General features: G+C 38.7%; 1 protein-coding gene across 3 annotated transcripts in view; it reads left to right on the top strand.

Annotated features, from left to right (window-relative positions):
- BTBD7 (BTB domain containing 7) overlaps positions 1-18,307 on the top strand; it is a 58,963-nt gene that overhangs the window by 27,175 nt on the left and 13,481 nt on the right. The window contains exons 3-6 of one of the 3 annotated variants that reach the window (XM_032593440.1): positions 6,616-6,824; positions 8,331-8,406; positions 12,863-13,023; positions 16,586-16,729. In XM_032593440.1, the coding sequence (XP_032449331.1) occupies positions 6,616-6,824; positions 8,331-8,406; positions 12,863-13,023; positions 16,586-16,729 (590 nt within the window). Of the gene's footprint in view, positions 1-6,615; positions 6,825-8,330; positions 8,407-12,862; positions 13,024-16,585; positions 16,730-18,307 lie in introns of those variants that run through there. The other 2 variants (XM_032593441.1, XM_032593442.1) reach the window with 2 other exon arrangements.

Below are 18,307 nucleotides of genomic sequence, written 5' to 3'. Positions count from 1 at the left end.
AGATCTCATGGCCAATTCCAAGTCTTGGGGTCAGAATGTATACTCTGCGCATGGGTGGGGTGGGATCAGAGGGCTTAGTGGTGGTGATTATGAACGGTAATCTGCCATCTCTGGATAATAGTCTTAAGATTTAGGCTTCTAGTTTAAAAAAGATAAAATAGTTGTTCTGATTGTGTATTTAGTTATCTTCAAAGAAACACAAATACCAGGGCACCTGAATGGCTCAGTTAAGCTTCCGACTTCAGCTCAGGTCATGATCTCATGGTTTGTGAGTTCAAGCCCTGCTTTGGGCTGTGTTGCTGACAGCTTAGACCCTGGAGCCTGCTTCAGATTCTGTGTCTCCCTCTCTCTCTGCTCCTCCCCTGCTCACGCATGCATGCGCTCACTCTCTCTCTCAAAAATAAATATTTTTTTAAAAATTTTTAAAGAAATATAGATATAATTTTATCTCTAGTTAGGAAATGGAGTTAGCAAATTCTGTAGAGAAACAAAAAAGGAAGAAAAAGTTGCCTCTGAGGGTTAATTATTACTAAATGGCAGGAAACAAATCTGACTTTTATATATTGTGAAACTGACATGGGGAAAGGATTCTGGACAGAGTGGTGCTCCTCAAAGTGTGTCTGTAGTAAGTACAGTTATTGAGAGTAAGCATTTAGAAATTCTTTGGCAGTTTGACATTGCCACCATTTTCAAGCAGTGTTTTTACTAAACTGTTGGTCCATGACAGATTAGAAATTTAAAAAGAAACAAAAACAACTGTTTCTTGACCCAAGATAGTTTGAGAAGAGCTGAGATAGACTATGGCATTCTGCTCACTAGGAATGAATACCAGCACTGTACATAAGTGAACCTTCTGATTTATACATTGGTCTTACAGGGTCACTTTGTCAACAAGAATCCAATCATCTTTGAGAGTGTGCTGCTCATGTTTTTGGACCAATAAGACTGGTCAGAAATTTACCAAAGAAATGGCATTGTGTGAAGCCTTTTAACATCTTGCTTGCTGGCCTTTCCCTGCGAGCGTCCTTTCTGCCTTGCTGCTTGCTGTATATACATTTTCATTCCATTATCGATAACCTTGAGAAAATGCAAATTACCGCTAGCTGAAATCCTTTACTGTAATATGGAAATATTACATTTGACAATATTAGATAAATCTCTTTTTAAAATATGTCTTTTAGCATTCTAGTTTTTTGCCTAATTGTCTTCCTTTCACATTTGTGAGTTAATATCACCATGTTTGGTATATTTATAATGTGCTTTCGTGTCCATAAGAGGAGTGGTTCAAAGTGAAGAGGTTCTGGGGCGCCTGGGTGGCTCAGTCGGTTGAGCGACTGACTTCGGCTCAGGTCATGCATGATCTAGCGGTCCGTGAGTTCGAGCCCTGCATCAGGCTCTGTGCTGACCACTCAGAGCCTGGAGCCTGTTTCAGACTCTGTGTCTCCCTCTCTCTCTGACCCTCCCCCATTCATGCTCTGTCTCTCTCTGTCTCAAAAATAAATAAACGTTAAAAAATAATAATAAAAAAAAAACCCTTTAAAAAAAAAAACAACACAAGGTGAAGAGGTTCTGATGAGCATTGATTCATATAAGACCTAAGTTTAGAGGCATAAAAAGGGGGAGAAATTTTTAGGCAGGGGGGGGGGCGGGAGGGTGGGAAGGCTGTGTTTAGTTAAGTACAACTTTTCTTCCTAGTTGTATTACTTTAAGCAAGTGTATTAATCTTTGTGAATCTTAGTTTTCTCATCTGTAAAGTGGGAATAATAATACCACCCTCTTTGAGAAAGAGTGCTAAAATCAAATAATTGTAAATAAGTTAAGTACAGACTTGGCACATAAGTTTCAAAAAGATTAGATATTTTTGTTTTTAATTGATTAGCTCCTAGATGTCAGGCATTGTAGAATCACTAAAGTGGGCCCTCTTCCCCAAAGGAGTTCTCAGTCTGGTAGAGGATTCTGACAAATATTTCAGAAATATAAAATAATTTAATGCTATTATATAGAGGGAAATAGGTCAGCCTGGACACTTATGTAAGAGGAACATGTGACCTAGGCTTTGGGGAACAAGATCAAGATAGGCTTTTGAAAAGAGGCAACATTTAAGCTAAGTCTAAAAAACGTGGATGAGTTAAGGAGAATTAAGAGCATTACAGGGGTGCCTGGGTGGCTTAGTTGATTTAAGCCTCTGACTCTTGATTTCGGCTCAGGTCATGATCTTGTGTTTTGTGGGATCAAGCCCCACATCAGGCTTTGCACTGGCAGCATGGAGCTTGCTTGGGATTCTCTCTCTCTCTCTCTCTCTCTCTCTCTCTCTCTCTCTCTCTCTCTTTCTCTCTCTCCCTCTCCCTCTCCCTCTCTCCCTCTCCCTCCCTCACCCTCTCCCCCCCTCCCCCCCCCCCCCCCGCCTCTCTCCCTCTCCTCTCTGCCCTTTCCCCCTTGCGCTTGCTCGCTCTCTCAAAATAAATAAACAGTTTTTAAAAAACAACATAAAAAAGAGCATTTCAGAAAAATGGAACAACATATGCAAAGGCCTGGAGGTGAGAGTTTGGTGGAACTCTAGGAAATGGCAAGTAATGAATGCAGTATGACTGGAATGTAGAATATGAGCAGGAATGGAACTGGAGAAGTTGGCAGGGGCCAGACCATCAAGAATATGTAGTTTGGATTTTATCTTGAAGTTATTTGCAAGCTATTGAATAATTTGTTACATATATAATCTAATTTACATTTTAAAAGATCATCTGGCAACAGTATGGAGAACAGATTGGAAGGGAGAAAGATAGGAACTTTTTGAGGCTATTTCAGTAATGCGGGGAGAAAGTATCAGATTCTGAAATGGGGAGGTGGTAGAGATTCAGCGGAGGGGATGGATTTAAAATAAGAATAGAATGAACAGCATTTGATGGTGAGTGCATGTGGGCTTCAGAAGGAATCAGTAATAGTACTTAAGATTTCTGGCTTTGGTGACTGGGAGGAAGAGGTATCTTTCTCTAAAGCAGGGATGAAGAAGGGGGGGTACTAGGGGCACCTGGGTGGCTCAGACAGTTAAGTGACTTCAGCTCAGCTCATGATCTCATGGTTTGTGGGTTCAAGCCCCGCATTGGGCTCTGTGCTGACAGTTCAGAGCCTGGAGCCTGCTTAGGATTCTGTGTCTCCCTCTCTCTCTGCCCCTCCCCTGCTCATGCTGTCTCTCTGTCTCTCAAAAATAAATAACAACATTTAAAAAATTGTTCTAATAAAAAAAGATGGGGGGTTCTAGATTTCCCAGAGGAAACGAATTGACTTGCATTTAAGAGGTCTGCAGAAGAGCCCCAGAACTCCCCGGTGGGAAGTTGAAGGGGTGAGTCTGGGAGTCAGGAAGGAGCTCTGGGTTGGAACTATATGTAGATTTGAAAATCACGAGGATGCTTTGGGAGTTAAGGCCACGGGGGACAGATGTGCAGTGAAAAGAGCAGTGTATTCACAGTGCTTGGCAAGTAGGTACTGCCAGATGAACAAATGAAGAGTGTCAAGAGTACAGTCTCGTTTAAATCTCATAACAATCTTGAGTCAGGAGTATAATCCCAGTTTTACAAATGAGAATATTTCAGGCTCACAGAGGTTAAGGATTTATCCAAAATGACTTTGCTTCTAGGTGGCCAAGGGGCGATTTCAAGTCCAGTATGTTTTGATTTCAAAGGCCACTTTTTCCTGTCATGTCTCACTTCTTTGAAAACCTCAGAAGTTTAAATATATGATGTTATTGTTAATTCTCTTTCTTTACCTCTGCCAATATCCCGGTTTCATAGGATTGTGATACATCCTTTTCAGTAACCACTTTCTCTCTAGCTTCACTTGCTTCATTCCCAAGCACATCTCTCAGATTGACCCATTCTCCCCAACCCTAGTCCAGTGCCTGTTCACAACAAGTCTTCCTCTAGCTACTGGAGGAGGCCTGTCCTCCTCAGCTGGGCGTTTGGCTCATAAAATCATGAGAGCTGTCTAGAACTTCTCCGTATTTCTCACTCCTCATTAGCACATATATACATCGTTGGGTGTTGTTTACATGCATGTTTCATTGTGGTGGTCTCAGTGTTCCTTCTCAGGATCTCATGTTAAATAAATCTTTAATCTTTAGATGAAATTACTCTTATGTTGATGCTCTGTTACCACTTTTCTCAAAATGATTTTATCTTTGTGATGGAAGCATCTCGGGTACTATCTGACCTTAGCTCCATATCCAGCATAGGGGTTCTTTGTACTCTGTCCCTTATGTGATGAGCCAGCCTTTGCTCCTGCATTTTTCTAGAAGGATCCTTTTATGTTTTTGAAGGGAACAAATCTAATTGTTAGAAATGTCTTAGCATCGAGGCAAAGTCCCCTTCTTTTAACATCCACATGTTGGACCTGCCCTTGGAACAACAGGGAAGTCGGTTATTTCTCCTCTGCCTCATGAAGGTCTGTCAGACATTTAAAGATCACTTCCTGTGTCTCTCCTCAGGTTTCTCTTACATAAGCCAAGTAATCTTGGTTGCTTGGAGCTTTTCTTCTGTGACAGGGCTCAGACTCTCTACTATTCTTTTGCTCTCCTCTGAGAATTCTGGTGTTTTGTCAATGCTTCATCTAAAACACAGGGCCCAGAGTAGAACACAACACTCCATACACAGTAGAGCAGTGCAACATTATTCCATTGATTAGGACTCTGTGCTTGAATCTTAAAAGCCTGAGATCGCTTCAGCTCTTCAGCAGCGATGTCCCATCTTGCATGCGTTCCCCTAAGGTACCCAGGTAGTATTTTTACATAGGTTGTGGTTAAACTAGCTCTCTCCTGTCATCTGCTGTGCAGTTGATTTTCTTTCATCGAAATATAGAACTTTCTAATTTTCCTGGTTCTGTTTCACCCTCATTTTGACCCATCTGTCTAGCCACTTATGATCATGTCATCCAGTGTGTCTTTGTGTTTCCCAGTTTTCGGTCACCTGGAGATTTTGAAGCATGTTTTCCACATCTTCATTCAAGTTCTTGAATAACATCAAGAAAACAGAACCCGCACTCCATCCCCCACGTTAATCAGTGCCACTTCCAAGTGGTTCCCTTAACCACCATTCTGTCATCCATCTACAGCCCTTCATCTTATCTGCAAAGATCTCGTTTGCACACTCAACAAATTTTTATTTAGCACCTGCCATGGCAAGAGGGTGCTAGACATACAGTGAAGACAGCAGTCTCTGTCTTCTAGAAACATCAAGAAGTATATTGTTAAATGCTTGGCAGAAATCAGGTTACACGATTCTCTATGATGTTCTCCTTATCTGGTACCATATCAGAAAAGGGAATGAAGCCTTATTTTTTGCACTCTGTATTGGCTGCTAATGATCTTATATCACCTGGAAAGGGTGACCATAGTCATTGCCTTTCTGTCTTTGCCTTTCATGGTTTCACAGTAATGTTGAGCTTTGCAAGTCTCTGGAGTTCATCGATTCCTTTTCTTTTGGCTGTATCTTTCAAAGCCTTGGGCTCATTAGAGAGCAGCCTCTCTAGCCTCATTTTTGTTGTTGGTAGTGGTAAACGCTTCTTTTTTCCTCCCAAATTATCAGGATTCCTTTTGATTTTACAGTAAACTTAGTTATAAAGAATTTCCGTCCAACTTCAGCAATTTTCCCTTCCATAAGCTTTGTCACTCAGATTTTACTTTTATCTTGTATCAGTATTTTGAAATGCTCTTTCCTAAGGAAAATAGTTGACTATCCTCAGGTTATCTTCACTTCTTTGAGCCCGTAGAGTGTCATAGTCACTTTTTCCAGAAGCCTGGTCCTTTTCACTTAAACTACTTCTTTCTTTTGGGGTGCCTGCATGGCTCAGTCGGTTAAGGGACCGACTTCAGCTCAGGTCATGCTCTCGTGGTTTGTGAGTTCAAACCCTGCATCGGGCTCTGTGCTTAGAGCCTGAAACCTGCTTCAGATTCTGTGTCTCCCTCTCTCTCTGCCCTCGCCCACTCACACTCTGTCTCTCCTTCCTTCAAAAATAAATAAATTTTTTTTTTAAAACCTACTTCTTTCATTTTAATTCATCAGAATTAATCTCAGATGAGCATGAAGTTGCATTGGGATTAAACTATCAATAATAACAAGTTTGTTTTGTTTTGTTTTCGTTTTTAGAATGATGCAAAGAACAGATGTCCTACTAGTTCATGGAAGATAGCCCACCTGTCTTCCCAGGTGTGGATTCTCTTAGCAGTCAAGTGTCATCTGTACCCTTCCTTTGACTGGCTATTTCCCACAATTGTATCATTTCTACCTTCTTTTCTTTCCCCTTTGGTCCAGTGCTCTCCACTAGAGTGTATTACTCAAAGTGTTGGATTTGCACAGAAATACTTATTTTTTTAAACAATTGTGAAGATTCTCTGCCTTTTTCTGTGGATCTGTCTCTATTGAAAAGCAGATTTCCTAAAGATGTTATAGTCTATTGTTACCTATTGTTATCCCATTCCACCAAGTCTTGGTGATTTCCATGAAATTTTATTTATTTCCTTGTTCTTTTTTACTATTGCTACTTTTAAGTATAGTGTCTAACACACTAATGTTCAATAAACAATATTTATGATTAATCTTAAGAAGTATTTGCCTTCTCTTTTAGGCTGTGAGGATATCATTGCTGAGAGCATCTCATTAGATACCTTAATTGCCATCCTCAAGTGGAGCTCTCATCCATATGGCTCTAAATGGGTGCACCGACAAGCTTTACATTTCCTCTGTGAGGAATTTTCCCAGGTCATGACTTCGGATGTTTTTTATGAACTCAGCAAAGATCATCTGCTTACTGCTATCCAGTCTGACTACCTACAGGTAATCATTTATACACCTCTCAAATTCATTGTCATCCATATGTGCACCAGAAAACCCATCTATATTCTATTCTCCCATCTAGGGAGATTGGCCCACCCAGGGATGCCCTCTTCAGATGTGTACAGGAAAAGCCTTCTGGCTCTCTGGCCCTTTGTGCCCCTGCTGCTATGACTCAGCATTGTGAATAAGCCCAGGTCCCAACCACCTACACCAAAGGGGTAGAGGCAGTAGGCAAGGTCAGAAGCATATCCCAACAGTGATTTTCTTGGCTTCCATTGATTCACTATAACAATTTATTGGTTTTCGTGGAGTATCAGATACTTAGACTGTAGACAGTAGCTTAAGCACACAGTAAGAGTAGTATTCAATTTCTGATCCACTCAAGTGCTTATAAAAACTCAGTGTGTGTGCCTTTCCCAAATACAATAATGTTTTCAACTATTTATTTTTAATCAGAAGTAGTTTTTAGCAAATTCTTGTGTCATTGACTCATATATGTCAATCTAATTTGGTAATTTAAACCAACAATAGGTTTAAAATATTGCAAAAAATACTTTCAAGTAACATATGTTCAAGTTTAATTTTTTTTGGCATTGGTTGTATGAATTTTATGCCGGAAACTATACAACAGTTTTAATGTTATAAAAACATAAACCCATTGAGCCATTTCCTCTTTCTTTATATTTGTACTAGGAAAATTGTAAAACTGCTTCCATCCCAGTCAGAAACTAAGCACAGAGGTAAATAATGCACTTAGCACCTGTGATTTGATTGCAGTACAAATGTCGTAATTGGATTTGATTTATTTAGGATCTGTGTTCATTAACCTTGTTTCATTGTCCTGATCCAGACTGCGTACATTATGGGAGTTAGTTTGTCAGGTCTTTCAGATTATTGTCTTTAGAAAGCTTTGCATTTCTGCTTATAAGGTAAAAACCTTTGAGAGCAGCCTAGATTTGCTCTAAGATTTTCAGTAAAGTGCAAAAAATGACAGGCACCTTGCCATTTCGCAGATTGTGCTTGAAGGGTCCTTCACCAGCCAGTAGCATACCGTGTGCAGATGGTAGTCTCTCTGCCAGAGCAGGTTGCCATTCCTGTTTTTTCTGTTCTTGCAGGAGATAGTAATCACTTGGTATCTGTACACTTTTAGTTTCATCTATTTATCTCCACCTTGTCCCAAAAAGAATTTAAGGCAGCTGTGTAGACACCATACAGAAGGAACAGTAAGTTTAAAATAGGTGAAGAGAATAGGATAAAGACGAACACAAGAATAAAAGATTTAGTTGGAGCCAAGAGGTAGGTTACTGGACAGAACCCATGCAGAGTGGTCTTGTGTGTTTGGTGTTGGTAGACCACAGCTTTAATGGAACATTTCAAACAGCCAGTGTATAGTGAAATGTGGCTAAGTTGTGCACCGTGTACATTATCACCTAGGTGCAGTCATTATGAAATTTGCCATTTATCTAATTTCGCTAAAATAAATTGAAACCATTTTTTTTATTATAGGCAAGTGAACAAGATATCCTTAAATATCTGATTAAATGGGGTGAGCATCAGTTGATGAAAAGAATAGCTGACAGAGGTAAGCTCAGAAAATTAGCTTATACTATAAGTTTTTTTTACCCAGAAGCATACTGTGTATCAGTCTTGACAGTAGCCACTATTGCCTGGTGAAAATAGAAATTTTTAGTGGAGAAGAGTACACTTTGTTAGAAATAAATATACCAGAGGGGCGCCTGGGTGGCTCAGTCGGTTAAGCGTCTGACTTCGGCTCAGGTCATGATCTCACAGTTCATGAGTTCGAGCCCCACATCGGGCTCTGTGTTGGCAGCTCAAAGCCTGGATCCTGCTTCAGATTCTGTGACTCCCTCTTTCTCTGCCCCTTCCCTGCTTGTGCTCTGTGTCTTTCTCTCTCAAAAATAAATAAACATTAAAAAATTTAGAAAGAAAGAAAGAAGAAAGAAAGAAAGAAAGAAAGAAAGAAAGAAAGAAAGAAAGAAAGAGAAATATACCAGAAAATTTCATTTTACAACTTTAAAGCATACTTTTAATGTTACCTCTCTATGTGCTTAATAATACATGGAGTATTATATACCAATTTATAGAAGTATTAGAATGAAATTTTTATTTAATGATTAAAATATTACCAAAGCATATTGTTGGTGGAAATGTTCGGGAATTAGATAGCGGTGGTGTGTGTGTAACATTATCTACACTGGGGACACCTGGGTGGCTCAGTTAAGCCTCTGACTCATGATTTCAACTCAGGTCATGATCTCAACGGTTCATGAGTTGGAGCCCCACATCAGGCTCTGTGCTAACAACACAGAGTCTGCTTGGGATTCTCTCACTCTCCCTCTCTCCCCCTCTCTCCCCCTCTCTCTCCCTCTCTCCCCCTCTCTCCCCCTGTCCCCCCTCTCTCTCCCTCTCTCCCTGTCTCCCTCTCTCCCCCTCTCCCTCTCTCCCTCCCCCTCCCTTCCCACCCCCTCCCTGCTCATGTGCATGCTCTCTCTCAAAATAAACATACATTTATTTATTTTTTTATTTTTTTAATGTTTATTTATTTTTGAGAGGGAGAGAGACAAAGTGCAAGCAGAGGAGAAGCAGAGAGACAGGGAGACACAGAATCCGAAGCAGGCTCCAGGCTCTGAGCTGTCAACACAGAGCCCAACGTAGGGCTCGAACTCACAAACTGTGAGATCATGACCTAAGCTGAAGTTGGATGCTTAACTGACTAAGCCACCCAGGCGCCCCTAAATAAGCATACATTTAAAAAAATTTCTTGTTGTTTTTTTAGAAAAACTTTGTATATACTAAAAGCCACTGAATTATACACTTTACATGGTTAAAATGGTGGCGCACCTACATGGCTCAGTTCAGTGTCCGACTCTTGGTTTAGGCTCAAGTCATGATCTCATGGCTTCATGGGTTCAAGCCCCTGCATCAGCGCAGAGCCTGCTTGGGATTCTCTCTTTCTCTCTCTCTCTCTCTCTCTCTCTCTCTCTCTCTCTCTCTCTCTCCCCCCCTCTCTCCCTCTCTCCCTCCCTCCCTCCCTCTCCTCTCTCTCTGCCCCTGCCCCCACCACTCATGCTGTGTCTTTCTCAAAATAATCTTTAAAAAAAAAAAAAAAAAGGTTAAAATGGTTAGTTTTATGTTATGTGAATTTTACCTCAACAAAAAAAGATAGGACTGCCTCCCAAAAAAAGCCTAATGTGTTGTTTGTTTTTAAATTTTGTAGAAGGTAAAGGAAAAATAATGCTTTTGAATGGTTTCCATCTAGGGATACTGCAGAAGAGATGGAAACATCATACGCATGCTCCTTCCCTCAAAGAGTGTTGTGTTCCTCTATATAGCAAACCCAAATCAAAACATTTTTTTCAAAACATTTTAATTTAGAAAAATACAGATTTCCCTTTCCTGTCATTTTTTGATGGCTGTATCTAATTAGATATACTTTACATATCATGAAGTTCACTTATTTAAAGTGTTCAAGTCATGATTTTTAGTGCACTTACAGAGTTGTTCTGTCACGTTTTAAGGCAAGCTAAGCCTACCTTTCACAACCTGTTATTTTTCCTAATTTATTTTTCTGTGGCCTACTTGAGCCATTAGCAATTCTCAGATGTGATTGTTTTTAAGTTTTTATCTGTTTTGGGAGAGAATCCCACGCTGAGAAGGGAGAGAGAGAATCTCTGCACTAACAGTGCAGAGCCCAATGTAAGACTTGAACCCATGAACCATGAGATCATGACCTGAGCCGAAGTCACGTGCCTAATCGACTGAGCCACCCAGGTGCCCCATCAGATGTGAATGGTTTTTTATATTAAAGCCACTACTATTAATGTGGGACTTTTTGAAATGCCAGTATACCATCTGTCCTTCTTATTTGCAGGTTCTATATTTGCAAATTCACCTATCTGCTAAAATTTATTTACAGCCTCAAAATCAGTACCTACAGCACTTTCACGGTCATTTGCAGACATGCTCAGAGTGACAAAAATTTTGAGTTCTCTGTTGCACATGTTCCCAGCTTAAGGTGGAACCGAATGACACTGTGCCTTCTTATTGAAGTTCTCACACTGCAAACAAGGTCCTTTTCACAGTCTGTTAAGGGCCACGTTTTTCATATTTTATGGGGGTGTGATCTCACTGATCACAATGGCTTCCAAGTGTAACTTTTAGTGCTGTGTAGTGTCCCTAAGCAGAGGAAGGCTGTGATGTGCCTTACAGAGAAACTATGAGTTAAACAAGCTTCATTCAGGTATGAGGGACAGTGCTCTCAGCTATGATTCAATGTTAATAAATCAGCAATATATATTAATAAGGTGTCTTTAAACAGAAACATACATTTAAAAAAAGGTTATGTCTTGATCGGTTGACAAAATTGTTGGGACCACAGGCTCACAGGAACCTAACCATGTGTTTTCCCTTAGGAGCAGTGGTTCAATATTTACAAAGTGTTTACAATGACTCTATAGAATATGACTACTACAAATAATAAGAATAGATTGTATATAATTCTTCATAATCATTGTAGGCCATGGGTTTGTTCACTGATGCAAGGTTGGTAACGATGAAATGTCATATTTATTTTGGGCAGATAATGAGCATCCTTGATAAAATTTCCCTTAATTTTTTTTTAATTTTTGTTTTTTTTTTTTTTTGAGAGAGAGAGCACGTGAGCAGGGGAGGGGCAGAGAGGGAAGGAGATACAGAATCCAAAGCAGGCTCCAGGCTCTAAGCTGTCAGCACAGAGCCCAACATGGGGCTTGAACTTGTGAACCATGAGATCATGACCTGGGCTGAGGTCAGACACTCAACCAACTGAGCCAGCCAGGCACCCTGATAAAATTTCCCTTAAAATAGTAGTTTTCAGACCAGGTTAGAACGGAAGACTCTTTCACAGGGATGAGAATGAGAAGGAACCTAAGCAAACCAGGCTGCACCTTTTAGTCACCTTTATATATAATGGTTCTGCCCTTAGCTGTGATGTATTTGGGAGTCTTCTCTAAGATTTCATGCCACGACTTTAAGGGGAAATTTTCTTTTTGAAAAGCAATGCTTTGTGTAAGTATGAAGCCAAATCATAGCAAGGCAAGGAAAAAAAAAACTTTTTTCCACATGCTCGCAACAGTTTTATTGAATGATGCCAGAAAAAGCTTAGCTTTTCAAAAATAATTATTTCTTTATCTCTCTATCCATCTGCCTATCACATGATTTAAAGGAAATGCCTGTTTGCCTATAGAGTATTTGCAAAAAGGCAGCATTTATATTTGTGAATGATAAAGATCTTGTTTTTTAAGAAAAATACAGTCCCTAGATTATAGACATGATTACATATTCCCAAGATTTAATTTTTCTTTTTACCTCAGTATCATGAGGTTATATATACTCCAGATCTTCCCCTTTCACTGATACCTAATGAAGAAAACCTTGACTCTCTGCTCTGGACGGTGGAAATATATTGCATGTCAGAGATCAAAGGGTCACTTTTTGCAGTAACATTCCCATAGTAAGAAACTTAGGAGACTATCATAGAAATCAGAGTTAAATACAGTGTACATTAGGTTTTGCTGCTTTAGATACCAGGTAATTAATATCTTGTTAAGTTGCTGGTAAACATATGGTAGCCTAATGAGTACACTGATAACCTACAGTGACCAGAAATACCACTTGCCCTGTAGTGCCCTTAATTGTACTAAAAACTGGTCACAGCAATGAGAAAGCTTAAAAAAAAGCCCTTGGTCAAACTAGATTTTAATAGATTATCTTCTTTTCTCCTTTGAATTAGTATATGGAAAATAGTTCTTTATTCCTTAGTGCAAAACAATCAAAAAAAGTTATCCTAAAAGTTGACATCATGCTTTTGCTTTGCCGAAGAACATCTCTGTTAAAGGTATTAAGACAAAAAAAAAAAAATTTATAATCCTTTTTAAAGCAGATGCACCTAAGTATAAAGAGTGTTACTGAAAGCGTACTAGAGAGAAAAGTTTGAATATTTGGATTTGGTTGGAGACTTCTCATTTTCTGTCTCATAGAGCCAAACTTACTGAGTGGCACTGCCCACAGTGTGAACAGAAGAGGCGTAAAAAGACGAGACCTGGACATCGAAGAGCTTAGAGAGATCCTTTCTTCTCTCTTACCTTTTGTGCGAATTGAACACATCTTACCTATAAACAGTGAAGTCCTCAGTGATGCAGTAAGTGTCTTTCTTCATTCATCCCTTTCATGAAAAGAAAATGTACCAAAATGTACAGGCTTATCTTTTTTTTTAATCATCATACATAATTTCTACTAATAAGAGTACCGTGAAACTGTGAAGTCCACGAGGACAGAGACAGACGTGTTTTGTACCATGTCATGTCCCCAGTGTTGGCCACTGGCACAGTTAAAGGTTGGGTGAATGAGAGTTAAGTGGGGATAGCAGTCTCACTTTTTCAAGAGGATAGTCTCCAGGGGAGGTTACTTCAGCCATTTATCAGCGTAGATCAAGTAGATCCTTATTCACAAAGGAAAGGGTAGAAATTACCTTTGGAGACTTTTCAAACACAGCAATATATCAGGGAGCAGAAAGGCAGGAGATTGGTTCAGTGTGAAAAGGATGATAGAATCTTCTGATTGTACTTTAAAGATTAATGGAGCTGATCATGTTACTTTCATAATTTTTTCAAAGTGAATTTTTTAAACCAGTAATTGCTTGAATTAATGGATGTGAAAAATAAATATTATAAATATTGTATACAAATTGGCTTATAACGTTAGTGCATTGTTTATAGACATAGTTTTTTCAACTGCTCAGAAACATAAAAGTCATCTGGAAAAAAACCCGATAAGAATTTTTTTCCATTATATACAAATGTTTTATTTTTTTAATTTTTTTTCTTTCCAAGTCTTTATGTAAATTCCAGTTAGTTAACATACAGTGTAATGTTAGTTTCAGGTATAGAATTTAGTGATTCATCACTTACTACCAACACCCAGTGCTCCTCACAATCAGTGCCTTCCTTAATTCCCATCACCTATTTCACCCCCACTCACATCCCCTCCAGTAACCGTCCGTTCGTTCTCTGTAGTTAAGTCTGTTTCTTGGTTTTCCTCCCTTTTCCCCCCCTGCTGTTTGTTTGTTTGGTAAGAATTTTTTTTTTAAGCTCTCTCAAAAGAACATAATGAAGAAAGGATAACTCTTCCAGAATTTAAAATACATTATAAAACTCAAGGGGCGCCTGGCTGGCTCAGTTGGTAGAGCATGCGACTCTTGATCTCAGGGTCCTGAGTTAAAGCCCCATATTGGGCCTAGAGCTTACTTTAAAACAAAATAAAACAAAACAAAACAATTTAGATATTTAATCTGTGATGATAGAAAAACAGACGAGACAAAATAGCTGGGAAAAAGATCCTAATTAATACATAAGAGCTAAACATAGGTGTGCCTAGGTGGCTCAGTTGGTTAAGCGTCAAACTCTTGATTTCGACTCAGGTCATGATCTCACGGTTTCGTGAATTTGAGCCCTGTGTTCGGCTTTGCGCTAACAGAGCAGAGCCTCTTTGGGATTCCCTCTCTCCCTCTCTCCTTCTCTCCCTCTCTCCTTCTCTCCCTCTCTCCCTCTCTCCCTCTCTCCCTCTCTCTCTCTCTCTCTCTCTCTCTCTCTCTCCCTCTCTCCTTCCCTCCCTCCCCCCCTCTCCTGCTCATTCTCTCTCTGTCTCTTTCAAAATAAATAAATTTTAAGAGAGAATTAAACATATAATAATCTATCAGAAATCAGTGAATCATTGTGGTGCTAGACTAGCTGATGAGCTGGGGGAAATTTGTTTAAAGTTAAACCCTCATTTCACTTGCACACAAAATTAATCCCTGTTAGATTGAAGAATTAAATATTAAATCAAAATATGGAAAAACTAGAAGGAAATGATTAAATATTTATGGTATTTCTGATTAGAAAAAATGGTCAGTCTCACTAGTAATCACACACACCAAAGAAAGCAAAATAAAGCCATAAGTTACCATTTTTTTCACCTATTAAGTCAATAATTTTTGAAATAATATTACCATCCCGTAGGGGAAGCATAGCTGGTACATTAGTAGCATTGTCCTTAAATATTTGGAAATAGCTTAAATGTCTAATAACAGAAAAAAATAAAAGTAAACTATAGTATGACTACTCAAAAGAGTATTTTGCTGCCCTGAACAATAGTCATAAAGACTAATACAGCAACATGAAAAATGTTAATGGAATATAATTTTAGAAGTATACAAAATAATGCATTTTTATGTATTCTAGAATTCAATTCTGTAAACATCCATTTGAAAAATACTGGCAGGAAATATATCAGCATTATTATGGTTGAAATAGGGTTACGAGTTTTTGCCTGTTTCCTAAATACTATCTAATGCTATATTTTATTAGTTAAAAATAATTTTAACTAATGCAGCAATTAGACATTTATTATATTTAATGAGATTAATATTGGAGAAACGATGTTTGGTTTTGTTTAAAACCTAGGACACAAACCAAATTGAACTCTGAATTTGGTTTAGAAAAATACTTTAGAACTTTGGTTTAGTAGAGTTAGAAAATACCTATCTCTGTGACGCCTTGGGTGGCTCAGTCAGTTAAGTGTCTGACTTCAGCTCAGGTCATGATCTTGGCGGTTCATGAGTTCAAGCCCCACATCGGGCTCTGTGCTGACAGTTCAGAGCCTTGGAGCCTGCTTCGGATTCTGTGTCTCCCTCTCTCTGCCCCTCTCCCCATTCGCACTCTGTCTCTCTCCCTCAAAATAAATAAACATTAAAAAAAAATTTTAGAAAATACGTATCCCTGTTCTTAATTCCATGCTTCATGCCTAAGTCCCCAGTGAAAGTTTGCTAGTCATGCTGTTAAAACCTTAAAACACTCCTAGTGTGTGTGGAGTGCTTTTACCTCATGACCGCCTCACAACCACCTTAGGAGCTGTAGGTACTTGATTTATTTTCTCCCAGCATAGACATGGAAACAACAGGACCACCACATATAGATGTGCAGTGTTCCATCTCCAGGGCCATCTAGAAGCCCTTAAAGTGAAGCTCAGATAAAAGGACATGTCTGCGGGGGCACCTGGGTGGCTCAGTCAGTTGAGCATCCGACTTCGGCTCAGGTTCCTGAGTTCAAGCCCCACGTGGGGCTTACTGCTATCAGTGCTGTCAGTGGTGTTAGCCGGCTTCAGATCCTCTGTCCCCCTCTCTCTGCCCCTACCCTGCTTGTGCTCTCTCAAAAATAAAACATTCAAAAAACAAAAAGGGACATGTCTGTGGTCATGCAGCTGTTAAATGGGGAGTTAGGGTTTTGTGTCAAGTCTTCCTTCCCCTAGAGCTCCCGCCCCTAACCACCATGCAGACTGCCTGTCTCCTTGTACTGTAGATCTAGGCCCAAGATGTTCCTTTGTCTTTTGGGGGGAGGGGGGAGGATGGAATCCATGTCTAGATGAGTAAGGAAAAAAATAGAATTTGGTTTTCATTAAAAGTTCTGAAAACTAGTCCAGCTCATTATATTTGTAATTATTATAGCTCTTCTTTTAAAAACATCTTTCCTCTGTATAGAGAAGAGTGGTAAATTGTAGTACCTTTTTATTGCTGAATTTTTGAAATATTGTTAAACATTAGGAGTATTTTGAAATTTAACATCTATCCCTAAATTTTTATGATTTATAGGTATAATTATTTATCTTAGTAATATTCTAGTTCACTCAAATCTCTAGTTCATCTAAAAAAATTTTTTTTTTCCAAGATGAAAAGAGGCTTGATTAGTACTCCTCCATCAGATATGCTTCCTACAACAGAGGGTGGAAAGTCAAATGCCTGGTTACGGCAAAAAAATGCTGGAATATATGTTCGTCCTCGGCTATTCTCTCCATATGTGGAGGAAGCAAAGGTAATGAAAATCATTTTAAGTCATTAGAGTGCCTTTTATGAACTATAATTTGTGCTTATAAGCACAAAGATATTCATTGTGGCATTGTAAAAAATATTTAGAGATAGCCTAAATATTTGATAATAGGGAAAGTGAAAGTAAACTCTAGTTTACTCACCAGAACAGTTTTCTGAAATGTTTAATTATCAAGCATGTCTTTATAACTTCGTTTATATTAAATTGTATTTTACATTTTTCTTATCTTAGTTGTGTTGCAAATTGTTAATTTGGAAAAAAATTAATTTTACGGAGATGATTGTCAGTATTGTGTGATCTTCAAGATGGGAATAATGTTCTGAAAAGATTGCACACATTTTGTCTTTCTTAAACTAAAGAAATGACACAATTTCTTGCAAAATGCTTCTGTAATGGCTTCTGGAAATTATATTTTAGTTTCAGAATATGTACATAAAACTAAGACAGTTTCAGGCTTTCTAAGTAAATTATGTATTATAATATGAAGAACTCCAAGAAAATATGGTAATGTGAAAATGGAATACTGTGATTTTTATTAGCTGTATTTAGCCATGAGAACTTTGAGACAGCCTTTTGAGGAACTGGCACTCTTTGATAGTCAGAAATCACCATTAAGCTTTCTGAAACAAAGTAACAGGGAAAGCATTGTTTGGGTATAGAATTAAGTTATCTTAAATTTTTTCTTTTTTTGATTGTCGGAGTTCCTAACTTAAGATATGTGAAAGGATTGTGAGAAGTTAATTTTATTGACTAGATCGATAATCTATCTCTTACTGAGTGAGTAGTTGACACTTAAATAGTCTAAAATTGGAAAAAAAGCATAATGGTTGGGTCTCGTCTTTCAGAAGTAAGTTCAGTCCTTAACAGCACACAAGTATCACAGCCTTTACCAGGGTTGCAGCTGATGATAAAAGGTCTGTAATAAACTACCTCGCACTCGGCTCTGTCTCAGAATGGGGCAGCAGGGAGCTGATCAGATAGTCCTCCTGGGACTTCCCTGTTCCCAGATGGCTGTACCCACACTTGATAGATAATTGCCCTCAGTAAATGTGGAAAAGGTGTATACATTACTTCATTTTGGACCTTCTGCAGTTGAAATTCATCTGAAACTAACTTAACAATTGGGTTTATATATAGATCTGTTGAATTTAAAGTTGATCTTCAGTATTTTATATTTTGAACATTTCTTGTTGGATCTGATATTTAGCCCATGTATACCTTGTTTTCTTTATAGTAACTTTAGATATAAATTACTTCTGATTGATTTTATACCTTCCTTCAAATTTCAAATACTTCAATTAAAAGCAAATTTTTCAGAAGGTGATTATTTCAAAGATGCTGCAGAAATATTTTTTAAAAATTAAAGAGGTTGGGACGCCTAGGTGGCTCAGTTGGTTAAATGTCCAACTCTTGGTTTCCGCTCAGGTCATGATCTCACGGTTGTGAGTTCAAGCCCCGCATTGGGTTCTGTGCTGACAGTGTGGAGCCTGCTTGGGATTCTCTCTCTCTCCCTCTCTCTCTGCCTTCCCCACTCATTCTATCTCTCAAATAAACTTCAAAAAA

The sequence above is a fragment of the Lynx canadensis genome, chromosome B3 (genome assembly GCF_007474595.2).
Source record: "Lynx canadensis isolate LIC74 chromosome B3, mLynCan4.pri.v2, whole genome shotgun sequence".
In the NCBI taxonomy this organism is placed as follows: domain Eukaryota; kingdom Metazoa; phylum Chordata; class Mammalia; order Carnivora; family Felidae; genus Lynx; species Lynx canadensis.
The sequence above is the reverse complement of the archived record's forward strand: the minus strand, read 5'-3'. Positions and strand labels throughout refer to the sequence as shown.